Source organism: Glandiceps talaboti, chromosome 6 (assembly GCF_964340395.1).
Source record: "Glandiceps talaboti chromosome 6, keGlaTala1.1, whole genome shotgun sequence".
In the NCBI taxonomy this organism is placed as follows: Eukaryota; Metazoa; Hemichordata; class Enteropneusta; family Spengelidae; genus Glandiceps; species Glandiceps talaboti.
In genome coordinates, this window is record NC_135554.1 from 24,519,734 (window position 1) to 24,532,538 (window position 12,805).

The following is a 12,805-nucleotide window of genomic DNA, read 5'->3' on the forward strand; positions in this document are numbered from 1 at the left end:
GACAGCGTTAAATTGTAACACAACTAAATACCAATTTCACCGTTAGTGACCACACCGTGTGTTGGATGGATGAGTTGTACGGATGACCCCTGTACATTATAAACCCTCACTCAGATGCAGACGACAACATTTTAAGTAATTATGTATGTTCTACATCATTCAACCCTTGCCAGACTTAATAGTCACACCAGTACATGAGTAGTGTTGCTATAACAACTTCTGGAACCGTTATGGCGAGTCGTCTAAAATGTACTTTAAAAAAAGAATACTTTTTTGCCTTTTAAAAAAATATAGTTTTAAGTCAATTTTATTTTGATGATATTCGCCATGTTATATTTTGAAATTCAAATTAGTTCAGCATTACACTTTCTTTGTTGCGAATTCTGAATATGAAGAAAAACAATGCTTATGATCATGCGTTACATGTAGGGGGAGAGAGAGAGAGAGAGAGAGAGAGAGAGAGAGAGAGAGAGAGAGAGAGAGAGAGAGAGAGAGAGAGAGAGAGAGAGAGAGAGAGAGAGAGAGAGAGAGAGAGAGAGAGAGAGAGAGAGAGAGAGAGAGAGAGAGAGAGAGATGTTTGGGTGTATTTCAATTTGTATATGTATAAGTAGGCCATGAATATAGAAACATACCCTGAATACTATCCTTGCAACCTTAACATTAATGAATAGTTGTGTACAAGAAACTGGAGGTTTCCGTTGCTTTACAACAACGAATGGACATTTAAACGTACAGTAAATTACGTTTATTTACATTCGATTTCTTCGGTTGTAGTTTGGTGACTTTCAACATGTTCAACAGTGGTGTATATAAGCCTGAAGTTAAACCAGTGTGATTCTTTCGTTTTTCTCAGGCCTACGTACATAGAAGTACATCAACGAATGTCGAGTGAGGGGACGGGCAGACAACAGTCACATATATTAATACGAGCACAGGGTGCAGCGAGCATGTAATTGATCGATGGATCGACTGATTATTTGGTTAAATAATAAATGCTTGATCGATGAATGATTACTATTTGTGGCAAAATAAAATTTATTTTGTGTGTGATATTGATCTATTTATTTTTGTGGTGATATAAAACTTTTTTTCTTCCTTCCCTGGCTCGTTTTCTCTCTGTAATTCACTCTTTATTGACTAAATAAAGACATCCTGTCCATTGTTCTCCTCTTATCTAAATTAAGACAATTTATGATAATTCATAAAAAGGAAAGATCACGAAATAAGAAAAGATCACGAAATAAGCCATGTACATGTATGGTAATAATAATAATAATGATAAACCTTATTTAAACTCGATAGCCTCATAGGTAACAGCCTTTTTTCATGAGGGTCGAGAACAAAAAAGAATAATTAAAATACAATGACAGAAAAGGAGACTACATACAAATTGCAAAAAAATGCAATAACGGCACAAAATGTCCAACAGACAAAATACAGACAGCAAGTGAGTGACAGAAAAAAATACGACCATACTAAAAATTTACATTGTCATCTATGAAACCCTGAAAGTAATGTTTATGACACGCAATTTTGAAACTTCTAATATTAGTAATAGATCTTATTGCAGCCGGTAGTTGATTGTAGAGTGTAGGCGCTGCTACTCGAAATGATTCCTGGTGATCTCAGCACAGTGCACTCAGCTCAGACTTAGTTAGTTATGTTTACGAAAACAAACAAACAAACAAACAAACAAACAAACAAACAAACAAACAAATAAATAAATAAATAAACAAAACAAAACAAACAAACAAACAAACAAACAAACACTAAATAAATGAATAGATAAATAAATACTGACAAGCATCAACAAGAGAGTAGTTACAAATCATTATCAACAACAAGAATTGCTATATGTTTTCCTATATGTGAAATGGCCACAATTGTTGGGGTATGTACAATTGTGACCATTTCGCATATAGGAAAGCATATTATAGTTGTAATTACTCTCTTGTAGATGCTTGTCAGTATTTATTTATTTATTTATTTATTCATTTTGTTTGTTTTCGTAAAAATAACTAAGCCTGAGTGCCCTGTTATGTGATCAGTTGTGAAGAACAAATCTGAATCAGTGCATGCAAACTGCGTGAACAACTTCTACTCTCGCGAGAAACGAGAATTGATACTTGCGCCGACTCAAAACGTCTCCAGTGACGTCACAGTAATGGCGGATATGTATTTTCGTGGGTGATCGCTAACTCTGTACTGCGTGCTGCACACATTTTAATGGTGGTTTACATCTATATTAGACACATTTTGAAGACGCTGTACCTCATTTAGAAACAGGAAAAGCCATCAACATGCAAATCACATTGAAAACCCTGCAACAACAGACTTTTCAGGTCGAAATTGAGCCGACTCAGTTGGTGAGTCCCAAGTCTAACGACTCGACATGTGTTGTAAATGTATTCACGATATGCTGAATCACGCCTTTGCGTTCCCAAATTTTTAAATTATCTTTGTTATTGTCCAGGTCAAAGATCTCAAGAAGAAAGTAGAGGATGAAAAGGGTCAGGATAATTTCCCGGCGAGTGGACAAAAGCTGATTTATGCAGGTATGCATAGGATACGATATTGCAATAATGGCAGTACACGTTTTTATTATGTACATGTCTGCTCGCTCGTATTGTTTGTCCTTGTTCTGTCGATATCACGAGTCTTGCACTACAGTAAAACATATAAACATTTTAACCAGCCTAGGAAGTTAAGTCTTTGGGCTAGATTTCTCGGGACCACGCCGCTCCTGAAGTTTACACTTTGGGAGTAAAATATCCCCATTTTATTAACTTGGGAGCTAAATCATAAATGGTCCTGAAAACTGAGTGAAATTGGAAACTTGGGAGAAAAGTCAGATTACAGACACTGTTACAAATAGACCTTTCGGTGATATAAGTTGAACCTTTATCTATCATACTTTGATATTCTTGTTGATGATTCATTATTGTCAATGCCATATTTATACCAAAGGGCAATGAAGGCAAGGCTGGTTTTGTCATAGCTGCTTTTCTTTGCACTTAGGACTAGGAAATACAATTTTGACCAACCACATAATAAGTACCCTCTCTAAAATAGACTAGTTATAAATATTGGTATATCTTAGTTACTAAGAAGATGCCTACTGTACACTGGGGTGAGGCAGTCTGGTAAACAAACTTTTAAGTTAGGAGGTGAACACCTTGAAACAATAACTAAGGAGGTATTTAGTCTGCAACCTTCAAGGTACACTACATTGTATGTTGGAGCACCCTCACACATTGACCAGCCTATATTGAGGTAAACATCTATTGAAACAATGGCCTCAACCTTGTTTGGGCAGACCATGGACAGACACAATAAAGTGCTCTCATGCATTGGCTAACCCATTGAGGGCAGCGCGACACAACATATCTTACAGTGTAAGAGATGTTTAGCAAGTCAGTGAGAGGTTTATTGATGCAAATTCATCTGTGTAGGTTACTGTATTAACATATTATAATAATCTTTATGTAGGGGTAAACAAATCATTTTGTGAACTGGTGGTTCCCGAACCAGTGCCTTAAAAAATCCAGTGGTCATGTTGAAAGAATTAGTGGTCCCAGGTCCCGCTAATGTGAAACATTAAATCTAGCTTATGAATCTGTATATTCAGACGACTTTTTAACATAGTTATTAACAGTAAGGTAATGGTCTGACGGACCAAACAAGGTAAAATTTGTGTGGTCAGCCCAAGAAATTTGCTAGTCCCGGACCCTGGACCAGTGGATTTGTTGACCCCTGCTTGTCTCCCAAGAAGTCCAGTGAGGGCCATCCCTCATGGGTTCAGTGTTAATGCAGGAGGAAACCAAAGTATCCAGGGAAAACCTGCATTGTTCGATAGAATCAAACTGAACAACACACTTCTTACTTACAGCGTGGTGAATTTAATTGAACCCTGAATGGGGTTCGAACCCCGAACACAGTGGTACGAGGCAAGTGGTTTAACCACTCGGCCATCGACAACCCTTAAAACATTTAACTGCAACCCATAGGAATTTAAACTAAACTTGGAAACACTAGACAATTGATAATTAGTGAAAGCAAAACTGAAGCTTTTGTCCACAACTGTGGACTTGTTAATTCACAAGTGTGATCATATTCTGGGTTGACCATGGAAGATTTCATGATATAAATACGTTATTCATTTATTAGTCTTCAAAGGATGCATGTTGTGTTGTGTTATGAACAAAATGTATAACTATAAAGTCTAAATCAGTCTTTTTTTGTACTTGAAATTCATGCAACTTGGCAATAACACTGAGGTTTTTAATCAAAATTAGAGCAAACTCTGAAAAACTATGACAATTTCTCTGAAGAATTTATTTCAACATTTTCTAGTCATAGAAGTATTTCAAATGTTAGATTATGTTTATTGTTGGGTTAGTGTGATTGAGATGATTGAACTCCACTACAAATGTGTAGAATTTTACTGTAGACAAGTTTGTGTACACCAAAACCCAACACAGTGATTATTGTGGTCAACACAATTCAAGTTTTGTACATTTCCCTTTCTTAGGTAAAATATTGGCAGATGATAAACCAATCAGTGAATACAATATAAAAGGAGCAAATTTTGTTGTAGTCATGGTAACAAAGGTAAGTCATTCAGATTCTTACCATTCACATCTATACATGTAAACTAGTAAATAACAAAATTATGTGCATACAGTGTACTTGGTGCTTTAGTCTGTAAGATATGACATGTGCCACTCCTTTTAGCATGCAAAGAGAAGACTGATTAGGGCTGAATGACATGACATATCTTAAAGTCTATTGGAGCATGCGTCTCTTTGTCCCCACTTAACATACGTATGTACAATGTACACACAAATATTCTGTAAGATATGACATTCATGGCACATTATCAGTTACCATGCAGGGCAGTTTGAAGCCTGATAGGACTGAACAACACGACAAATCTTACAGTGGTGTAGAAGGTTGATGGGGCTAAACAGCACAACATATCTTACAGTCTAATGGAAAATTTACATGTACCTCAAATGTTACCCAATTATTTTGCAGTGATATTTCTGTATATAGTAATATTTCTGTTAAGAAATTATAGATAGGTTCTAACAATGTAAGTCCAATATGATAATGCATAATGTGTATAGCAATGTTAGATTTTATAGAATGCTTTCCTATACTGTGCTCAAAATGCTTTACAAGTATTACTCTATGTCACAGAGTTCTATAGCGACACAATGGCCCTTGATACTTCTTGGGAGCATACAACTTATAAGCCAAATATGTAGGCCAATATCAGAACTAAATGTACACTTGCTCATACATGTATAATTATGTTAATTAAAGTGCAGGCCATACTGATAAAAAGGTATGTGCTTATTTTATTAATGATAATAGCCAAAGGCAGCACCTAAACCAGAACCCACCGTAGAAAGCAAACCAGAAACCACACCTGCACCAGCACCAGCTCCTGCTGCAGCTCCAGCAGCCCAAGCACCAACAGAAGAGAAACCCAACAAAGAGCAAGAAGATGAGAAGGCAGAAAAGAAAGATGAACCAAAAACTGAAGAAATGAAAGAAGAATCTGCATCTGCCAGGTTATTTTCGTTTCTTTTTTTACCAACAATTTTTTTTTTTACTTTGCAATAAGTCAGTGCAGTCATTTCCACAACAAAACTTAATCAACAGTACAATCAAATATCTGAGTCTTCCAGTATTTTATGGGTGAAACAAGAAGTGTAACCCTTGTGTCACAAGTATTTTCTGGCTGCATGAAGAAAAATACTGGAGAATAATATATTTTCTACCTGCGCAAACTTTTGGGGGGAAATAATCCCAATTTTGAATGTTTTGACTCATATTTTGAGCACCAAATGATGTAGACATGCCTTGTCATGACATACATGTAGAATGATCAGCAAATGAATGCCATGTTGTCTTTTTGAATGCATTCAATGTGGCTTACACATTGTACAAGGACAAGTAATGGCAACTGTTTTGTCACTTTTCAGTGCACAAGCCAGCACACCGTCAGCCACCGCTGCAACAACTGAATCAGCATCTACATTATCTGCTGCCGAGTCCACACTACTCACTGGCGCTGCATATGAGAATGTGGTGAAAGAGTTAATGAACATGGGCTATCCACGAGAACAAGTTGTCAGAGCCCTTAGAGCTGCATTCAACAATCCTGACAGAGCTGTTGATTATTTGCTTACTGTAAGTATTTGGTGTTTGGACTACAGTTATTTTCTATAGGAATATTGATAAAATTACAACATTTTGCATAACAAAATAATGTATTGTAGTGCAGATTTAATTCTTGGCTTTAAAGAAACCCCATGACACGTGAGTGCATGTGTGGCGTACTCATGGTATTTGGACAAGTGCTAGCAGTGTTCTCGGCACCCACACTTTCATGAGTGTAGTCAGTGAAAGTACAGAGAAAACACTGCAAGCACTTGTTATTCCACGTTTCTGTTATTATTACATGTTTATCTGAAACGGCAAATATTCATAAAAGTCATACATGTACAGTGTGATCACGCCATTTCCACGTTTGGTGAACAATCATGTCTTCATTTGCATAGCATATGCATATAGGTATGCAATAATGTTTTTGGTATTACATTGCAGTGTAAATACCACTAGTATGCGTGCACACACCAATGCAAGTAATCTCAGCTACATATGTAATAATGGAGAGAACCATCTTGAAAGTAGATTACACTTATGTTGAAATGATTCAGAAGATGAAGTGCTCTGACTTGTGTTATTATGCCACTGAAACATACCCCATCCCCGTCCATGATATTATCAGTAGGAAATGATACTTCAGTTTGATGATTAAGCTTGTAACTACAAGTATTATGAGTTGCAATCACTGTAACTGATACAAATGTATTTATCCTTCTTTGTAATTTCATAATTTTGTAAGGTATGATGATATTTCGTTTCTGATAAAAGTTACAGTGCCTCGTTTATGTGAAATGTTTGTCTTTTTTAGCTCATTCCAAGACAGCATTATATTTTTTTGATCCAGCTTGTACTTCTCAAGTAATTGTTATTGTAACAGTAGAGAATTATGGGCTGACTGACTAAGTTAAAAAATATTGGCCTGACAAATAAGATCAGTATTTGCCAGTGTATCCTTTGTTTACAAGACAAGTTAATTTGCATATTGTACATATTAGGGTAAGGACTTATTTGCACCTATTAGGCTAATCTAAACCCAGCACTGAAATACATACGACTACAGTATTCATGAAAGCTGAAATGTAAGTAGTTTAATATCAAGACCATGCACTTGCATTCCTTTCTGAAATGAGTGACAAGTGCATCTAAGTAAAGTATTCCAGGGTTTGTACATGTATAATGCATTTTTGAACTCACCATTGCCATTTGACATCAACAGGGAATACCAGACTTGCCAGAAAGTGCTCTCGGTGATGTTGGAGCACCACCTACACAGCAGCAGATGTCTCAGCCACAGCCACAGCAGCAACAGACAACCCCTACAACACCCCCTGCAGCAGTAACGCCAGCCACAACAACATCTAGTACTACCCCATCAACTTCAACCACAACAGCAACTTCACCAACGTCAACACTTTCAACAGGTGGCCAGTCAGGTAGGAGTAATACGGTATATTGTGATATTGCTACCTGGTGGCATTGTCTTTGTTTGAAAGGTTGTGACATGATAATATACATGTAGAACCCCATGATGCATGAGTGCAAGCGTTGAATCCTCATGATATTTTCTAGAGTGCTTGTGATGTTCTCTGTAACCATACTTTTGATAAATAGAGTGCCTGAAAGTGCATTAGAACATATTGCGAGCACAAGAGAAAGTACCCCTGAATACTCACAGTGGCACTCGCACACCTCATGGTGTTCTTTTATTATAAGAGGGCTGAAACTTAACTTGTGTGAGCACATGCTCTTGGTTAGTCTCAGTTACCCAGACTTTTGTAGTTGAGGCTACACCAGCCTAGCAGGAGACTTTATGTTGCCACCTATTGTAAAGAACCACATGGCCTCTGTCGAGATCTGTGAGTTACTGATTGGATGAAAATGATTACAAATTTTCATTTTCATCAACTCTGTATCTGTTTAACTGAAATCATGGTATGCACTTGTTAGGTGCTGTTGTGTGATTTTACTACAGACGTCATGTTGTGGGTCATCTTCTCTGCACAGTCAGCTTGTAACAATCACTGAGGCATCGTAATGCCCAAGACTCTCTGCCAAGGGCGAAGAGTCTGGGTAACCAACACTTGCCCTTGATCAGTTGCTTTCTGATATTCATGATAATTGTACATTTCTTGTATGGGTTGATTTTGTTACTAGGTGAAGACCCACTAGCCTTCCTCCGTCAGCAACCCCAGTTCCAACAAATGAGGATGCTTATTCAGCAAAATCCAGAATTATTACAAGCTTTATTACAACAGTTAGGCCAATCTAACCCACAACTCCTACAGGTAAGTCAGTCAAATATAACATTTTTGACTAATCAAAGGATGCTAACTACAGCAAATTTTGTCACCACCCCTTGTACTGTATTTTTGATGGTTGTATATGTCAACATGCCCTCTAAACAGATAAACCGATTGGCTGCTTGATATTGTAACCCAAATACCTTGATTATTAAAGTTATACATATATCAAGACGTGTAATTTGGTGGACATTGAAAGTCGGTGATCCAAATTGATTATATTATATGCATGTAATACATGTCATTACAAATCAATAATGCAAAGAGTGTAACATCACACAGTTTGAATGGGTATACAACGGTCAAACTTCACAATGAATTACAATTTACATGTAAAGAAATTGTGATCTTCGTAGTTTTGGTAACAACACTTCAAGTGTATTGAAAGCATGAAATAATTACAGTTGAGAGACTTTGGAATGTTGTTTGTGATGAAAGAACCCAACTAGTGTGCACAACAGTCATAGATTCTGACTATACATGTAATAATATCCGATTATCGTCATTATGTCATCACCCCATGAACTGCTTTCTTTGATGGTTGTAATGTTATCATACTTTTCATTGGTTAACCTGATTGACAGCCATTGATGACTCAATTTCCAATTTTATTTACTAGCTTCAGATATGATAATGCCCATCAGTATGCCCTCTAATGGTAGCCAAATTTTGTTGTTATAAGTCAAAATGAGAAAAACTGGCATTTCTTGTGAGTCACCCATAGTAAGAGATAGGGAAACACCAAATTTTAGTGCGCCACTAGAAATTGTGTGCGTCAGTGGCTCGTCAAATTGGCTTAGAGGGTACACTGACATTGCCAAAACTCTGTCAATTCAGCAGCACTCAGACATTTCCACACAATGTTACTGTGACTCAGTCACGTCGAAACATTTCAAGTAAACCTAATGAGGGAATTTTGTCTTTCTCTGTGTATAGCTTATAAATCAACACCGAGAAGAGTTTATTGGTATGATGAATGATCCTACCCCAGCAGTCGGTGACCAGGGTGGTGAGAGCCAAGGTGGTGGTGGTGGTGGTGGTGGAGGAGGTGGAGGACCAGCAGGTGTCGGTCAAGGTGGTGGAGCAAATTATATACAGGTTACTCCACAAGAAAAAGAAGCAATTGAAAGAGTAAGTATAAGCCACAATGTTTGAATACCATGTTGTGGAGCCAAAAAAAGATGAGATGGTATCTATTTATTCGGGATCTATTTCTACAGTGTTTCCTCACACAAATTTAAATCGTGATCAGAACTAAACCTTTAAGGCCAGGGCTTGAATCCCATGTACGGGAAAACCTGTGAAAATCGACCCCTTTAGAAACTGACTTTCTTTGAATACCGACCGATTAATTATCCCTGAAAATCGCCCATAGAAACTAATGGTAAGAAACCCTTGAAAAACCAACTGTCTACTCTGAATACCAACCGCGCTAATTGGTCCGACCACTAATATTCACACTGAATAAATCGACCGACCGACTGACCGTTCGTCTGCTAACGACAGCATGAAGTCTGTTGTTCTCTCTCTGTTTACTGACAATCGGACTGCATTTACTTGATTGCGTTTACTTGACACCACATTTAAAAAAAAAAAAAGTTATCCAGCTGTTTACAACTCATGTTAGCACCTTTGCATAGCACCAATTGTCATAACATGTCTTTTGACATTGTTAGAACAGTTGATTTCATGGTAGGGCTGGCCTCAATATGTTTTATGCTGAGGAAATAAGTAAAATAAATAATGTCATGAGTTAAAGAAATAATTTAAATATAGATAAATAACATTATCGTTACAAGTGATATCTTAATACTAGGCTTGCGTTAAGTTATTTGCAAGTGAATGTTAAGTTTAGTCAATTGTAAGTGATGGTTATTTATGCTTCTGTAAGTAGTAGAATAGTACTGCATATATCTTATAAATATGCAGTAAAAATCAGGCCCCAACAAGAATGAAGTCAGCTTGTGCCTGTTAAAGCCAGCATTTCGTCCTAAACGACCAAGTAACTTCCATAGGTTGGTTATATGAGGAGTATTTTGTATGTTTTTCACATTGATTTTCTTTTTCCTTTTTTTTTTTCAGTTGAAAGCATTGGGATTTCCAGAGGGACTCGTCATTCAAGCCTATTTTGCATGTGAAAAGAATGAGAATTTAGCAGCAAATTTCTTATTACAGAATAGCTTTGATGATGATTAGTTTAGACCTAGCTGTTAGTTTTCAAAACTTTACAAATTGTTCTTACCTGCACTTGTGAATATTGCCTGAAACCATGCCATCAGTTCAAAATCCCCCCAATATGTAAATCTTACATAGCATATCGTTAGATGGCATATATGAAGATGTTCTTTTAGGATCCGCAAAGGACATGATCAAAGTTCTATGAAAAAAAAAAACGCTTCTGCCTGTGTTGCAGTGACAGCTGTCTGTTGAAATTGTACATACATCGGTGTAATTATACTACACTGATGACATTACAGTTCTTTCAATTTTCAAAAATGAATGGTAGAATTTTTTTCCAAGCAGAACAATATTACTAACCAAATTATTAGGTAGGTGAGGTCTGAATCAAGCAGATAGTGAGCCATGTTCAACAGACTTGCATGGAAATTTGACAAGAATAAAGACACTCAAATGTAAACTTTACTTTTTAAATTCCATACAATCGTTAGTGCTTTAAGAATACAAAGTAATAAAAATTGCATAAAATTAATAGTGAACTTGCTTCTTAATTTTTCTTGTAACCCATGTCAATGTTGTCTTGATTAATATTTTTTTTCTTTTCTGCTTGCTTAAGCCATCAACACATTGAAATCATCAACATGTACAAATCATTCTGTTCTGTTGCTAAGCCTAGATACCAGATGTTTGCGTATTTAGAGTTGCGTGCCCATGGTTTTATTTATCCAGTTATTTTTCAAATTCCAAACAAGTCTTTTTATCTTCTGAACAGATCTCACCCACCTTTTACTTTGTTATTTTCATCCCTCCGATGATCGTCAAGGATTTAAAAAAAAAAATTGGGTAAAGTGTGTCCCATTAATGGGGGGGTCTGAGACTGACCATTAAGTGGGGGGGGGGGGGTATTGACCAATAATGGGATGGGCTTCTGTAACTTCTCTTGCTCTGACCATTAATGGAAGGGGGTTTGATGTGGTGTTGAGGGAGAAGGGGTGTTCCCAATCTGATTAAAATCTGACGTGGTGAAATTGACTAAATGTCTTTATTTATGGGGGATCGCTGCCTTCCCACATCTGACCCTGTGTTCTAGCAAATCTTGTTTGAATCTCCAGGATCTTAAAAGATTTCTTCAACCAATCAGCATGCTTCTTTTAAAATTGTACAGAGTGGCAGTGCTGCCAACGATGGGTTGCTTCATCAATGTAATCCTCTGTGTGTATGTTTGATTGTTTTTACAATTTTCCAGTTTGCGTAGCTGCCAATGTAACACTCATCCTGATTGGTTACTCAAAAGCGCGAGTTTTAGACAAGATTTTCTATTACAGAGGGTCACGCAGAACAACACAAAATGATGGAAATAGAGGTAAATAAAGATATCTCTAGCTGCTTTCACCACATCAGATTTTAATCAGATTGGGGTGTTCCCTCCATCAGACCATTAATGGTGGAGGGTTCTAATGGTCAGACCAAAATAAATTTTGACTTTGACATCAAAATAATGAAAACATTATTTCAGACTTGCAGTAATTGTGTGAAATAGTTATACAGTGATTACTACAAGACTGCATGCAATTCATTTTATCACATGGGATGTAAAAGGTTTTGAATACCAGAGATTAACCATTAATAATCAGTTTGCTCATGTATGGACCTGTTCATAGCAAATCGGGTTCTTATACACATATTATATTGACAAGTAGATAGTTAACCATTGCTATGCTTTATCTATGCTAATGGTCATTTCTGTATTCCATGAAATGAATGTGGTCATTCATTAAAACAATCCGAATAGTCGATGTTAATGTAGAATGCAGCTTGGATATAATTGTGAAACTTATTCTGTTACTTTGTGAAAGAATACTCCAACCCATTCTAAGTTATAATTAAGGAAACAAACTGATGGGTCAGAAGTGTTTTAAAGTGGCCATATGGATGAGGATTGGTTATTTGACCTCCTACTTGAAAATCAATATGAAACAACATAGACCAAGTCCTTGTTTGTAACTGCAAAAGCATGATAGATGTGTAAAATGTTTGTTATTGTACGTACAATAACAAACATTTTACACATTTTTTAGCTTTTTTACAGTGTATTGAGTTACAAACACAAACTTAATTAATGTTTAACATTGATTTTTCAAGTACGA

At 36.6% G+C, this 12,805-nt stretch overlaps 1 protein-coding gene across 1 annotated transcript; it reads left to right on the forward strand.

The window, feature by feature from the left end:
• The first annotated feature begins 2,160 nt into the window (after positions 1–2,160).
• On the forward strand, positions 2,161–11,531 carry LOC144436209 (UV excision repair protein RAD23 homolog B-like). The gene is made up of 9 exons (XM_078124933.1): positions 2,161–2,366; positions 2,474–2,555; positions 4,532–4,611; positions 5,380–5,579; positions 5,994–6,201; positions 7,397–7,613; positions 8,335–8,465; positions 9,417–9,611; positions 10,563–11,531. The coding sequence occupies exons 1-9, from the start codon at positions 2,301–2,303 to the stop codon at positions 10,674–10,676; spliced, it is 1,293 nt and encodes a 430-aa protein (XP_077981059.1). The 5' UTR covers positions 2,161–2,300; the 3' UTR covers positions 10,677–11,531.
• The last annotated feature ends 1,274 nt before the right edge of the window (positions 11,532–12,805 follow it).